Here is a 15728-nt window from a genome sequence, read left to right as displayed (position 1 = left end):
TGCTATAAATCTAACTTGTTCTTGGCCTATGATCTTTGGAAAAATGGTCCTAAACCTATTCGCAATGACCTTCATAACCAACTTATGCAACACAGAGCATAGATTAATGGGTTTGAATTGTGAAATTTTCAGGATTTGAAACTTTAGAGATTAAGACGATAAGAGTGTAAGTTCCGAGTTAATAATCTTCTTGACCTATTCACAAATGGCTCCTCCTATATTATCCCACTGGTTTTGAAAATACCCGCGTGGAAACCATTACTACCTGAAGCCTTCCAAGACGCCATATCAAATAGGGCAATTTTGATTTTTTCATTTGAGACAAATCTTTTGAGAGAAGTAACATCTTCTAAATCAAGTCTCAGAAAAGCATTTGAGGGCAAACACCCCAACGGACTTGGTACCTCTCCATAAGGCTTTTGAAAAAAGTGACTACTTCAGCTTTAAGATCTTTAGGATAAAAAATCCATTCCCCCTTAAAGTTACACAAAGCAGTAATCTTATTAGACTTCCTTTTCTACATCGTTCACCTATGAAAATACTTTGTGTTGCGATCCCCCATCTTTAACCACTCATGCCTTAATTTTTGCCTCCAGAGCAACTCCTCATAATGTAAAACATTCTCAAGCTCCTCTCAAACTTTTAACTCACACTGTAGTAGAGAAGTAGTCCCAGAAAAATCCATTGCTTGTTGAACTTTAGAGAGCTTATGCAATAGCTGTCACTTCCGCCGATCTATATGACCGTAAACACACTTGTTCTAATTTTTGAGCTCATTGGTAAACTTGGCAATCCCCTTAATCATATCAACATCAAAGCTACAATTATCTTTAACAAAGTCCATAAAACTCGGGTGTTGCAACCATCCAGCTAAGAATAAAAAAGGACTATCATTCGAGGAATTAAAACCAAAATAAGAATTCATAAGCAACGGTCTATGATCTGACTTAATTTTTGAGAGATGAGTCATCGAGTAACTAGGAAAATTCTCCATCTATGTTTCGTTACCCACGGTTCTGTCAAGTCTCTCAAAAAGAATGCCACAATGCGATGTGAAAGGGGCCCTTGAAAACCTAAATCAAAAAGTTGAGTCCTATTTATGAATTCTCCAAAAAGTTAACATCTGTGACCTTTAACATGACCACTCTTTTTGTTTTCCGAGGAGAGAATTGCATTAAAATCTCTAATGGCAATCTAGGGATGATGCTTAGCAGGAATAGAAATACTTAAATCTCTCTAAAGGGCTTTCCTTTTCTATCTGTCAAGACTTCCATAAACAAAAGCAATAAAAATCTGTTGGGGAAGTAGATTAGAATGAATACGAGCCATAATAAACTGAGGGTGATTTCCCACCACCTCTAAATTGACCGAATTATTCCAACCTAACCAGATATCACTAGAAAACCCAACAATTTCCGCTTGATGAAAATTATTCCAACCTAATTTAGCAATGATAGCGTCAACTTTAGCCCCATTGACCTTAGGTTTAAGAAGACTAATAATATTCGGTTTATGCTAGAAGGTTCACAAAAATTTGTCATTACCACACCCCTACACATTCTAGGATAACACAGAAAAATTCATAATGATAAATTTTAAAAAAGAAATAGAAAAGAGAAAACTTATCTATTTGTGCTCAGTTGAAGGAGTCTCCTTTCATTCTCTTCCCTTCATTGATAAATCTTTAACAGATTTTCCATTAAATTCTGACCCTATAAGATCCGTGGCCCTCTTCATAGACTCAACGTAAGGAACTCGAGAATTTTTAGTATTCTTGAAACGATTCCTCGATCCTTTTAAAGTTTTGTTTAATTTTCACCCGCCTTTTACAGCAAATGCTTTAGCTACATGACCTTTATTAGCATCTTTAGAAGAAAAAAATTTAGTCGATAAAATACTGCCTCCGGCCTCTTTGCCATCGAGTTTAGGAGAAGAGTTCTTTTTGGAAACCACTGCTGAATGGTTTTTGGCATTTAAGAGATTTTCCTTCACTCCTACTTCAGTAACAGGATTGTTCTCGAAAGTGGGGTTGAAATGTACCACATACTCTGCTTGGTTTGAATTTAAACTAGGAACAACTTTACCTGCACTTGAATCATTCGGTGAATTTAAAAAGGAAGTAGAAGGAGGAATGAAATTACCTGACTTTGAGTTTTGGACACTTTCATCAATATTAGGCTGTGGGCTGCAGAGGTCTTCAAAGGGCCTTGGATCGTTAGCAGTAGAAACTGCCAAAAGCAATGGATCCTGGTTCGAGCCCACACCATGCCTGCTAGTAACTTACTCATTTTCAGCCAAAATAACAGTCCACTTAAGTGTAATGTTGGGACCACTTATATTTCGGCCTTTTGGATGGAAATTTGGGTTCTGTTTGTGGGTCTAACCTTTGGGTTGAACTCCTACCAGCTAGGCCAATGAATCTTTCCTAAAATCTGCAATTAATACATTTTTTTCCTTTAAAGGTTTACTTTGAGTGCCACCAAAGCAGCTTTCCCAGTCCGTTTCACTATCTGTTGAGTTTCCTTATTCTTTCCCCCTCCAATGAATTCGCCATTAATTTTTGAGGGTCAACCAAAATATCTTTCCTAGCCTGTTCCACAATCTACTAAGTTTCCATGTTCGTTCTTTCCTTCAATGAAGCCTCCGTTGATCCTGTAAGAGAATGAAATCGGGATCCCATTAATTTCTCCCTAGAAAAATTATTACTTTTTTTATTCCTTTCCAGATTGGTACGTCTATTCTGCCACTCTACCAGCATCCATGGGCCATAGTTTCTGTCACCGATCGCCATGGATTTTGACATAACTACCTTCGACTCTGTCTCCTTCACTGGTTCAGTGGTATGGACAACATTCGGGCAATTTTCCTTATTGTGCCCATATCTTCCACATGAAAAGAAAATCACAGGTATATTTTCGTATTCAATTTTTTGGAGATAGCCATTGATAAGAATCTTAGAGGTTAAAGGCTTCTCTAAATTGACATATAAAGCCATGCGAGCATGTTGACCCCTCGCTTGACTATTGCCGATCATTCCCCCAATCTCCCATAAGATCTGTATCTTATTCAGGTGACTGGGGAGACCTGGAAATCTAATCCAGTTAAGAACCATATTCGGATAAGGTAGCCCAGAGTTAAAATCGATTTTCCATGGTTGGACGGTTAGATATTGGCCAAAAATTACCTACGGTCCCTGAGATAACATTTTGAAATTTGGCTAAAAAGTATCCATTAATTGCAAAGGCTGAGAAGGCCTCCCAAATCCATATAATCTGTTCTGCAGGGCCGTAAATCCAATATTCCATCCTAGCATGTTGATCACCATGGAGTTAGCCATTTCCTATTCCAGAAATTGATATTTTCTTACCGAGAAGTCAATGGAAGGAATACCATTAATGATTGATTTATTAACATCCTAATCAGAGAGGGTAACCCTATCTTCAACATGTTGAGTATTGCTTTCCCTATTTTGTTGAATATCTGTTTTCATCACAAGCATATCTTTCCAAGACAAAGATGGCAACTGTGATGGCTCTATAACCATCACATCTTCTGGTGGAACATCCGATTCTTTGAGTCAGACTTTCTTTGTGCTGGGATCTTCAGAAGGATCTCATTCTTCGTTCTTGTCGCATGAAGAAATCAGAAGAGACGAGAGCATTTTTTTCACTTCTCTTTTGTGGTTAAAACTCCTAAATTTAATCACTAATAGATATAATTTTGCACCAAGTATTTATTTTTTTAATAAAGAACAAGTGTCGAATAGTTATTAAGGGCCAGTTCTGTATTGCTTTTCAAAAGCACTTCTAGAAAAAAATGTTGTACAGAATAAGCTGTTTTTGGTTGAAATTTTTAACTTTTAGAAATGCTTTTGAAAAACACTTATGAGAAGGAGAAGCTAAATTTTTAGCTTTTCCTCTCCCAAGAGTACTTTTAGTACTTAATTACTTTTTCACCCCTCCAATAACATTAATATATTTTTTTTCTTGGTACTTAATTACAAATGTGTTAAAATCATTAATTAAAAATAAAAAATATTTTTTAAAATACTAATACAAATATTTAATAGTTATATTTAAATATTTAAAATATTGTTTATATATTCTAATTAAATTTTATAAATAATTAATATTTATTGCTTAAAAATATTTAAAATTTATATTTTATTTATTAAAATATTAACAAGAAGATATAATAATTTTTTTATATTCTTACTAAAATATAATAATATTAACTAATTTAAATATTATTTAAATGCATATTTGTTACTTTATAATAACATGTCTAAAATAGAAATTTTATTTCTCAAAAGCACTTTTTAACAACAATGCTAAACACTCAAATTTTAAATCAAATTTTTCAAAAACACTTCTCAAAAGTATTTTTTCACAGCACTTTTCAAAAACACTGTCAAACTAGCCCTAAGACACATGATACCGTTTGATTTGGGTATTAAATTAAAAGTAGGAACTTTTTTTTCACTAAAAATACGGGATGTATGGGAAAGCTAGCTAATTATACCCCACTCTATCGTCTCACGTCTCACTTTTTTAAACCAAAAAGGATGATACGTAGAGCATACATAGATCTTCGAAATCACACCATAGCCGGCTAGCCTACTGTCTAGCAGCATTATTATTTCACACTATATATGTCCGGTTCCATGCCTTTCTCCTTTCTTCTTTCCCTTTTCCTTTCCTATGTTAATATACTTGTTTTCTCTTTTCTGCCCCTCCAGTAAATGGAGGAAACTACTCAATATTAGAACTGTAGAGGATGTCTTTAGCGACTTTAAAAGTTGTTGTGCAGCATTGATCAAAGCCTTAACCACCGGTCTCTCTTCTTTATTTTCTTTTATTTTCTTTATAGTGTTTTCTTTTCGCATTCTAGGGTTCGTTTGTTTGCAGGAAAACATTTTCCGGAAAATGTTTTCCTGCTTTTCCAGTGTTTGTTTGACTGAAAACATTTTCTATTTGGAAAAAGTTTTTCAAGACACGGGTAAAATCTCTTACATTTTAGGGAAAATGTATTATGGATTTCATTTCTGTAAGACATTTTCCGGTTCCTCCTTCATCCAGGTAAGTCTTTCTCCTTCTTCCATTCTTCATTCCTTTTCCTTCTTCCTTTTTTCATCTTCTAGCTTGTCGCATATCTTCTCATCTCAGGCTGCTGTTTTGTTTCCTCTCTTTCTCTCTTTCTCTCTTTCTCAGGCAAATCTCATTCCTCATCGCTGGGTTTTGGCTTAAGGTATGGCAAAAAGCCTTTTTTTTCTTCTTCTTGTTCTTTACTTGTCCATATTTTAATCGATTTTAAGCCTAAAAATTTTATGCCTTTTTTTGTTTCTTTAGCTAGGCAAGAAACTTGAATGATTTTGGGATTCTCAAGCTCAAATTTTTAGAAAAGAGAAATACCAGAAACAAGCTTGAAATTGAAACTGATTGGTTTCAAAAATCTCCAATTTTTGTTCTTTTCGTTGTTGATCTATCTTCAGATTCATCTTCTTGTTGCGGTTCCTCAAGATTCCGTTATTGTTTCAAGTAATTTTTCTATTTTCGAATCAAATTTATGTTAGATTTTTCTGCTATTGATTCGGTGAATTTTTAGTCAAAATGGAGTTGAAATTGATTGAAACTATTTCTAATAGATGATAACAAAAAAAAAAGACTTCTCTTTTTGGCTGATTGAACCTGTTACTTTCGGTTCATTGCATGGATGATGGATGTATGTCTTCTTGTATGTATATAAACCAAAGCTCTAGTTTGATCGAGGGATAAAAGCAAGATTTTAATTACTGGATATTTTTGTGGATGAAGTTAATCATGTGCTTGTTTTCTATTTTTATGTGGGATAAAAACAAGATTTTAATTCCTGTTTCTATGGGATTTGAACATATTTTTTTATGAATGCCTGTGATCTGTTTTGTAATTGCCTTCGTATATCAAACATAAAATATTTAATTCCTGTTTCTATGGGATTTGAACATATTTTTTATGAATGCCTGTGATCTGTTTTGTAATTGCCTTCGTATATCAAACATAAAATATTTTGCTCACAGTAATGTAGACTAAATCATAGAGAAGATTCAATATTTTGCTCACAAATCTAATAAACTAGCAGCTAGAATTAGAGTTTCTTCCATGTTGGATTACCTTTTTCGAAACTATTAATTACCCTATAATCACATTGACATTCTAAAACAAAATTTATTCCATCTATTGTAATAAATAAGACATGATAATCTCCTAATCCAAGTTTAAACGAAAAAAACAAAATTTGTTCCATCTATTGGGAATGCTAGAATCCTCTTTCTGTTCATTACTCTTTTGTTGTTTTCTCTTCTGAGTAGCCACGGCAGCTTGTAGAATCTCTTCATTACTTACTCATTCACTTTCTATTTCTTCTTCATCTGTTTCTACTTCTATGTTTTCATCTTTAGGTGCCCAACCATCCCTTTTCTCTTGGTTTTTGATTTAACATAGTAGTTTTCTGTTTGGTTGCTAAGAAACTGAAAGAAAATAAAGGAAACTATTGGTTTTTGTTCTTTTCGGAAGGTTCAAGCTTTCTGCTTTGAAGCTTTTGTTTGACTGTTTTCATATTTTTTTTATTTCTGATCAGTTTTCTTACCATCTAAAGTTTAGTTTTTTGCCATGAAAATGTAATCTGGTGCCACGTTTTGTTTGTAAATGTGCTTGATTCTTGTGCTTGTTGTTTTTGTAAATGATGCACCTTTTCAGTTTCCCCCAGAACATGAGCTGCAAATATCAAAAACCATGACCTTTATCGCTTCGAATAGTCTTTCACTTGTCTCGTAATTTTTGTCTTTGTAGTCTAACAAAAGGGACTGGCTTATCCTGTACTTGGAATTAGCAGCCAGTACCTTGATAGGCCACTTTGAAGAGCTTGTTTTTGAAACAGTAGCATACATTAGTCAGATAGATTTTAGTTATAACATCATCTCAAGCTTAGTATGAGAACTATTTTGGGGGGTTTTGAGCTTGTATTCATTTATCTTTCCTTGATATAATTTGAATATGTAAGCTATTCTATGGAACTTTAATAGAAATGAATACTGAATTGAATGAATATTGAAATTGTATGTATGCCAAATAAAACAAAAATTATTAATAGTAAGTATGTATGCCAAATATAAATATACCATGTTAATTTTTAGGAGTTTTCATTTATTTAAAACTTATTAAATTATCAAAAAGAAGAAGCTATACTTCATTCTTATTACATGAAAATTCAAAGCAAAAATTGTTAATTATTATTAAATGATGTTTAAAAGATACTTCTAGAAACACTTGTTCTTTTGGTAGGATTACAAATATTGCTTTTATTAGTTGGAGGGTCATGATTATGCTGATAATCAACTCCTTGAAAGAATATATAAAGAATGTTGAAGGGTTTATTTTAATTGCATGTTCAAGTATAATAAGATCCAAAAGATTATGATTATTTGTTCAATCATAAACAAGTGATGGTATATGATTTCTTTTTTTTTTTAAAGAAAAGAACAGATGATGCATGAACATCTCCCTCTATGATTAAAGCTTTGGCAGCCAAAAGGAAATGCTCAATTTGTATATATATAAAAAATAATTAAAAATATAGAGTGACAAAAATGAATATTAATAAAAAAAGTCTACTAAAAGCAATGTATTATATAAAATATTATTGCATTAATTGAACATAAAGATGATTACTTTAAGTAATAGTAAATGGTTTTCGTAGCAAATTGCACATACCACACTCTTTTAAGGTTAGTTAATTTATCGTTATGATACTAATAAATTATACTTGATACAATAGTTGACCACTATATTAATAATATGATTGTTTATGTTTCCATAGGGTGTTTATTAAAAAATCCACTGTATTTTACTTACTATTAAACAATGCCTTATAATATATATTTCAATCCAAATCATTAATCCTTACATTAAATATAATATCACTGCTATAAATGAATCAATTAATCTTGAAAAAAGACAAAAAAATAATAATAATAAAAGGAAACAAAAGGGGAAGTGCATGGAAAACATGTTGAACTTTCCCGGTCAATGCATATACTTATATCGTTGTTTTATTAAAAATTATAAATGAATATCAGATATCTTCATGAGCTACTAGTGCATCAGATATCAGTTTTCATATATGTATGTATACACTTTAGTCATGGTAACTTTATTCATATATGTGGCATTGTTTTGTGTAGATAGATTGTAGTCAAGATCAAAATGTAATTTTCAGAGTCGTGGCTTCAGTTTTAACTTTTGGGGCTCTTTGGATTAAAAAATTAAAAACTAGAAAGAAAATTGCTTCTCACCCTCGTGTGAATTGAGATTATGAAAGAGAAAATTACATTAATAGTATTTTATATAGTGGTGACCAACATTGTATTGATGTGATAAGGATGAGACCGATTGCCTTTTTTAATTTGTGTGATATTCTTAGTAGGAATAATTTGTTACAATCAACTAAATCTATGAATATTAGGGAGCAAGTAGTTATATTTTTACATATAATTGGTCATAATGTGAGGTTTCGAGTGATTGGATCTAGATATTATAGATCAACTGGGACAATTCACCGTTACTTTAGGTTTGTATTGAGAACTACTTTGAAATTATATAAGCTAGTTATTTGATTACCTGATGAGTCAACTTCTAGTGAAATCAGAAACAATCTAAGGTTTTATCCTTATTTTAAATATTGTATTGGAGTATTAGATGGAATTCATGTTCATGCATCCGTTCCACTTAGCATTCAAAGAAGATTTCGTAGCTGTAAAGGGGGACGACACAAAATGTATTGGCTGCCATTACATTTAATTTGAAATTTTCTTATGTTTTAGCTAGTTGGAAAGGTAGTGCACATGATTCTTGTATTTTAAGTGGTGCACTTTCACGCCCAAGAGGATTAAGAATTCCAAAAGGTAATAATTATCATTAAATACCAAATAGTTCTAGTAAGCTCATAATTTATTAGTATTAATTATGTTTTGTAAAATTGTAGGTAAATATTATCTTGTTGATGCTGGATATGGCATCCGAAATAGATATATGACTCTATATCGTGGTGTCCGATATCATTTAAAAAAGTTTAGTGTTCAGGGCCCTGAAAATGCAAAGGAACTCTTTAATCTTCGACATTCATCATTACGAATCACTATTGAACGTGTTTTGGGGATTTTGAAGAAATGGTTTCGTGTATTAGATGCTGAACCATTTTGGAATTTTCAAACTCAAGTAGATTTAGTTTTGGCTTGTTGTATCATTCATAATCATATAATGGGAGTTGATACTAGTGATTTACTTAATCAAGGATTATACAAGGAGCCTGAGTCTGATTTGATAATACCAACTCTTACGGAGTGAGAAGAAAAAGAAGAAGCAAGAGAATGATCTGTTAAGAGAGAGGAAATTGTACAAACTATGTGGGCTGATTATATGGCTAGAAATATTAAGTAGGTTTAGGGCTTAGGCTTAGGGTTATTGTTTTTATGTTATGCATGTTTTAATATTAATTTTTTTTTATTTTTTTGTTAATGTTGGTTGGATAATGATATTGAAATTTTAGTTTGTTAGATTTTGAAATTATTATGTCTTGAATTTGTTAGATATTAAATTTATTATGTTTTAAGCTTGTGGGATATTGAAATGATTGACAATGGCAATTATTAAATGTAGAATGGGTAAGGGCAACAAAGAAGGGACCTCTAAGCAATTCAGGTGGACAAAACCGATGGAACATATTTTTCTTGAAATTCTAGCAGAGGAGGCCAAAAAAGGAAATAAGCCTTCTAACACTTTCAAAGCAGTTTCTATTAATCGAATTGCCGAAGCTATTGCTGAAAGATTTCAAGTCCAATACGATGCGAAGCATGTGGAAAATCATTTGAGAACTGTAAAAAACCAGTGGCAGATTATATGCACAATTCGGGGTGAAAGTGGTTTTGGATGGGATGATAACATGAAAATGATCACATGTGTTAAGCGACATATGATGCAGTAGTGATGGTAATATATTTATATATTTTTTAAGTATATTTCAATTGTTTTTTACTTGTTCTTCTAATTATGTATAATATCCAACAGGTACACGAAGTATGAACCATTTTTGAATAAAAGCATTGATCATTATGATGAAATGGCTTTGGTTATTGGCAAAGATATCGCACAGGAAGTTTTGCCAGAACATTTGCTGACATAGATTTGGATGATGGTAACCAAGATTCAATGCCTATAGACTACGAAAATAAAAAGACTGAAGAGGTAAGAACAAAATTATGTTCATCTGGCACATCCAAACGTAAAAAAAAAATGCTCAAGAAAGTGTCGTTGATGAACAAATTAAATTTGTGGGTGAACAACTTGGCAAAATTGCTAATGCTTTGGAACAATTTACTACGGATAAGACATCACATCTTTACGAAGAAGTGATGTCGATGGAGGTAGAAGGATTTGATGATGACTTTCTGTGTTCTGTGTTTGATTATCTAATGAGTCATGAATCCGAGGCCAAAGCTTTTTTAGTTAAAAGTAAGAAGCATAGAAAAATTTGGCTTCAAATATTTTCTCAAGTTTGAAGATATTGATACTTTTAATGTGGAGTAATATTATAGTTATGTACTTGGACAATGTTGTTGTTATCATGTAGTGTACTACTAATTATGCATTTGGATAATATTATTAACTTCTAGTATTAATTGTGGTTTGGTAGCTAATTTATAATTATTCAATTATTTTTTTTATTTTTTATAACACTATTTCAAATAATTTATTTGACTTTGTTTGTTTTCAATTTATGACTGTTAATATTCTAGTTTAATAATTGAGTATTATTATGTATTTAATTTGATTTATTTATTTATAAATAAATCATTGCAATATATGTAAATGCAATTTAAAATATAAATTTATTAATATATATAATAATAAATTCAATTAAACAATAAAAATATAATAAATTCTTAAATATATATTTGTTTAATTTAAACAGCTTTTTCAAAAAATAATTTCAAGAAATCTGCCAAACAATAGAAAATATTTTACACAGATTTATCCAAACAGCAGAGTAAATCATTTCTAGAAAAATAAATCATTTTCTAAAATTTATTTTTCAGAAAATATTTTACTGGCAAACAAACTAACCCTTATTTTTTTTTTTTTTGGGGCTCAGATACTGAAGAATTGTATGAGCGGTGCGATCCTAGTTAGGTTTTCTCTTTGTTTTATATTCTTGGAAGAATCGCAGCATTCAATATTTTACTCATTGCGTTATTATTCTTGGACGTAATTATTAATTACTAGTAGCTCAAATCAATTTTCTATATAGCTTAGAATAATTCCAGAATATGAAGTTATCTGCCGTTGCTTTCTTTACAAGGCAATGCTGTATTTTCTTTTAGTAGAATTAGAAAGGTATTCTGTGTAGTTGACAAGAAGCAACTGGATCACTTGTCAATAAAGTGTGATATCCTTGTCGCTACTTGCTACTTATTTTCTTTGAGTTTGACTCTGGATAATTATAAGTAATTGTTAATGCTGTGATTGATATTTCGATCTTGTTGATAATCTCATGAGTCATGAGGTTTTTGAATAAATTTTGCATTTTCCGCAACTTTCTTCTGTTTGAGCCTTTCAATCTCCAACGCATAACTTTAGTATGATATTATATTTGTTTGGTTATCTGGAGCCTTTTCTTTGAGTTTTCTTGACAGTATTATGTAGTTGGAACTTGGAATAGTCTTGTCTTGTTTCTCAAGGTAATTCATTTTTATCCATTCTTGATGGCTTGTGTCCCTTTTCCTTTTAGTACTATGTTGTAAAGAATTTGCCTGTACTTATTTAAGAATGGATACAACTACTCTATTTCTGTATTATGTTGACTTGAAATTTTGTTTTACCAAAATTTAGTGTTCCAGAGAAGGACAACCTTTGCTTGTTTGGATATCCAAATCGACGGTGGGAAGTTAATCGACCTGTTGCCTATTTACCTCCAGAGATACCGGAGCCTACATTAGGTATTAACTTTTGTGGAAATGGGATGCGAAGGAAGGACTGGTTCTCACTTGTTGCTGTTCAAAGTGATGCATGGTTACTAGCAGTGGCTTATTTTTGGGGGGCTAGGTTTGATCAAGCTGACAGGTATAACTTTTCCCTTCACCTGCTACATTCTTTTGCAATTTTATCCACAAAGAATAATACAATATAGGATGAAATATTAATGCTCAGTGGACTTAGTACATAGTAAACTTTAATGTAACCAGAAGCATTAGTGGTAGAAAAACTAATAATACTAAGAAAGATACATGAAAAAAATTTCATTTAGTCATTATACCTTCCTCATCATTGTTGTTGTGTCATCACGTCATTGGAATTAGTGTTTAAGCATTTTACTGGCTATTACTGTATGTAATCATGTTGTTCACATATTTGACCTGGCTTCTAGAGAACTTATAAGTTTATGCCAGGCTCGATAAAGAAACCGAAAACAATATTGAATGGATCTTTTCATTATATGAAATTAACATATGGCATATGTTTGTGGTGAAAGTTCTTATTTGTAAACATATGCAATCCTTGATGCAGGGATCGTCTCTTCACTATGATTAATGATCTCCCTACATTATATGATATTGTTACTGAAAGTGCCTGGGAACAGGCAAAGGAGAAATCATCAGTTTCTAGTAATAGCAGCAACAAACCGCTGTCAGCTGCAAGCGCTGTAAGTAGGATGTTTTTTGTTGGCTTAATTGAACATTCTTAAAACCAATTTGTTTAATTTTTAAAGGTATATGTCATATAAGCTTTTATCAACTTTCCATAATGCGGACTTACTCAGCCTGGCTGTTTTGGGGGTGTCACCATTTTTAGTCGCATCAAATTAATCCTAAAGTTTGAATTAGCTTCACCAGCAATTATTTTGTTTTATCCTTGTTTCACATTTCCTTGCCGCGATGGTAAACACATTTTGACCCCACCTCAAGGAACACAAAACTGACTTTCCAATTGGATATATGCATAATGAGCTAAGCCAAGGATATAACACATCTCTTACTATCAATTGGATGTGCAATTCTTTTAACTGATTTAGTGTTGAATATGTTTGTTTCCAGTTTCCACTTATGGGATACACATTTATTTCACATCTCTTTTAACTTTGTACAGAGAGGGTCTGAATCTGCCGAGTTCTCAATAAGCATGCAAACATTTTATGAAGAAAGGGTATCGGAAGTGGAAGATGATTATGTACTGCATGTGGACAATATGGTTCAGATGAGTTTTGGATATGTTGTGACATATGTGAAAGATGGTATTATTGCAAATGTGTAAAGATTACCCCTACCAAAGCTGTGCAAATCAAGCTATACAAGGCCTTCACATTAAGATCCCGAGTAGCTTAAACCTCTTTTTGTATGCTTTTGGCAGCGAACATTGTAGTTGATACAGGTTTTTTGTGCGTGGCCGAAGTTGGCCTGTGTATGTATAAAAATCATACATTTCTCAGCGTATATGTGAAAGTTTTCAGGTGCTGCCCCGATAATTGAATATTGGCCTGGATTCAGATTGTATTCTTTTTGTTAGACTATGTACAGCATGTAATCTGTCTTCTTCCTTCTTGTTTGCTTTATTTGAGAGGGAGGTCCACATATCTTTTGGGCTTGGCAGATTTTGAAGTTGATTCCCGGTCCTACTCCTTGATGTAGGAGAGTTGAATCGGACAACAATAGGGTACATTAAACTGTCTTGTATCTTGAGACTCATGACTCATCATTAGAAATCTCAATTTTGTTCTGATTTAACATCAACCCGAATTTTATTAAACTTTATCTGTAAAAATTATGAAATATCCGAAACAAAAATATAATCTATCGATTAATTCAAACTCAAAATATAATTTAAATCCACTGGAAAACTTCAAAAACTCAATTTTACAAAACCCAAACTAAACATGAGTTGTCCGCTCAATTATTGAATAACTTCTGCTATAGGACAAAAAAATGGTAGTTAATGCATCGCTTTTTGGATGATTTTCCAGTAGGACAAGAACTAATGCATCTCGTTTTTTTATGGTTTTCTAATAGCACATGAAAATGTTATTTAATGGGTGGATGGTGTAAGTATGAACTGAAGTGCTTCATCTCTGGTTCCTGTTTGGTAGCCATGTTTCACATGGAAGGGTTGTCCAACGACTGAATGTGGTATGTCCCACAAGGTCAATGGTCATATTTCTTTGAATTTTTTCTAAATTCACAGATTGAAGTATTTTTGCCATTTCTACCTAATTTTTCCCTTCTACTTCTAAAAATATGGGTGTTATTTTTTAAAATGTTTAAATATGTCAAATCTGTCTATACTCTTTTAAAATTTAAAATTTAGTTCGTATATTTAAATTTTGAGACTATAATTTTTTGTACTTTTTTATTTAAAAATCTTGGTTTCTCTAATTTTGCCATTAGAATGACTGATTTGGTTGTTATAAAAAAAATTAAAATAATTCTTTTAGCCCTCATTATTTATAATTTTGTGTCAATTTGGCCATTACACTTTAAATTACACACAAGTAAAAAATGTTTTAAAACTTAAATTTTTTTTTGTTTTTTTCAATAAAATATAAAAAATTGTGAAAAAATTTAAAACTTTAAATATTAAAAAAAAAATTTAAAATAATTTAAAAAAAAGTGTTATTTACTTAGGACCAAAAAAATTTCAAGCCTAGTTTCGTTTTTGGTTCACCTAAAAAGCTCATTTCATTGTTTAAAAATTAATAAAATATTAAAAATATATTTTCATATTATTATATAGTATAAAAAAATTTAATTTTAAAAAGTATTTTTATTTAAATTGAATGGATAGATTTACTAATTTACTCCATAAATGATAGTAAGGTCTCTCCAAACTTCAAGCTATTTGCTCAATCTATATTAAATCAAATTTGAACATGTTTTTTTTTTTAGTTTTCAATAAGATTAAATATATAAAAATTATTTTTATGTAAATTTAATAATAAAATATATAAAATATTAGTATAAGATAGTTTTAAATAATAATGCAAACTTTGACTCAATTCAAACTAAATTTAATATATATATTTCAAAATATATTATATATTAAATGAATTTTATATAACAAAGGACCTCGTTTTGGCAAAATACAAATGCAATAAATTAAATCTTGAAATTTTCATATAAATAAAAACCTTTTGTATGGTTATTTAATTCAAATAATTTATATATAAAAATAAATAAAAATAATTTATTTGCCTCATGTGTAAATAATTTTTAAATACTTTGAATCGATTTATTGTTTGTACCATTATTTAAAAAGTATTTTATATTAATATTTTATATAGTTTATAATTAAATTTATATAAAAATATTTTTAATATATAATTAATCTAATTGAAAATAATAAAAAAACCTTATTCAAAATTGGTTGAATATGGACCAAACGAATAGTTCAAAGTTTGGAGAGACCTTATTACTAATTATGGAGTAAATTAATAGACCTATCCATAGATCGAGTGGATAGATCTGACCCAACTTGAGTTGGGCTTGAACAAGGTTTTTTATGTCCCGAGCCAGGCTGGGCCGACCCAAATTCAATTTAAATCAAACCTTCAACAAAAAAATTCATGTTAAAAACTTGTTTAATTAAAATTTAGCTATCTAAGTAAAATTTCATGCATAACAATGTTTTACTTAACATCAACAAGAGTTT

At 31.1% G+C, this 15728-nt stretch overlaps 2 protein-coding genes across 4 annotated transcripts; both read left to right on the top strand.

The window, feature by feature from the left end:
- Nucleotides 1–2485: 2485 nt before the first annotated feature.
- On the top strand, nt 2486–10707 carry LOC107897710 (uncharacterized). Of its 3 annotated transcripts, XM_016823256.2 has the most exons (5): nt 4336–5078; nt 5211–5247; nt 5353–5537; nt 9693–10022; nt 10101–10707. In XM_016823256.2, the coding sequence occupies exons 1-4, from the start codon at nt 5032–5034 to the stop codon at nt 10015–10017; spliced, it is 594 nt and encodes a 197-aa protein (XP_016678745.1). In that variant the 5' UTR covers nt 4336–5031; the 3' UTR covers nt 10018–10022; nt 10101–10707. The 3 variants fall into 3 exon arrangements, 2 of the variants coding, with proteins under 2 accessions (XP_040971220.1, XP_016678745.1); XM_041115286.1 differs by lacking the exons at nt 4336–5078; nt 5353–5537 and adding an exon at nt 2486–2907; XR_001684258.2 differs by lacking the exon at nt 5353–5537 and having other exon boundaries at nt 4346–5078.
- A 293-nt stretch (nt 10708–11000) lies between these two features.
- LOC107895806 (PHD finger protein ALFIN-LIKE 4) lies at nt 11001–13621 on the top strand. Its single transcript, XM_041115287.1, has 4 exons — nt 11001–11770; nt 11922–12152; nt 12597–12732; nt 13176–13621. The coding sequence occupies exons 2-4, from the start codon at nt 12052–12054 to the stop codon at nt 13338–13340; spliced, it is 402 nt and encodes a 133-aa protein (XP_040971221.1). The 5' UTR covers nt 11001–11770; nt 11922–12051; the 3' UTR covers nt 13341–13621.
- The last annotated feature ends 2107 nt before the right edge of the window (nt 13622–15728 follow it).

The sequence above is a fragment of the Gossypium hirsutum genome, chromosome A06, assembly GCF_007990345.1.
Source record: "Gossypium hirsutum isolate 1008001.06 chromosome A06, Gossypium_hirsutum_v2.1, whole genome shotgun sequence".
NCBI classification, from domain to species: domain Eukaryota; kingdom Viridiplantae; phylum Streptophyta; class Magnoliopsida; order Malvales; family Malvaceae; genus Gossypium; species Gossypium hirsutum.
Note: the sequence above shows the minus strand (reverse complement) of the source record. Positions and strands in the feature narration are given on the sequence as shown.

Bases quoted from the DNA above. Each gene is read 5' to 3' on its own strand.
- LOC107897710 (XM_016823256.2), top strand. From the start codon at position 5,032: ATGGATTTCATTTCTGTAAGACATTTTCCGGTTCCTCCTTCATCCAG. The intron at 5,079-5,210 runs GTAAGTCTTTCT...TCTCTTTCTCAG, and splicing joins CCGGTTCCTCCTTCATCCAG to GCAAATCTCATTCCTCATCG. The intron at 5,538-9,692 runs GTAATTTTTCTA...TATTAAATGTAG, and splicing joins AGATTCCGTTATTGTTTCAA to AATGGGTAAGGGCAACAAAG.
- LOC107895806 (XM_041115287.1), top strand. From the start codon at position 12,052: ATGCGAAGGAAGGACTGGTTCTCACTTGTTGCTGTTCAAAGTGATGCA. The intron at 12,153-12,596 runs GTATAACTTTTC...TCCTTGATGCAG, and splicing joins AGGTTTGATCAAGCTGACAG to GGATCGTCTCTTCACTATGA. The intron at 12,733-13,175 runs GTAAGTAGGATG...AACTTTGTACAG, and splicing joins CGCTGTCAGCTGCAAGCGCT to AGAGGGTCTGAATCTGCCGA.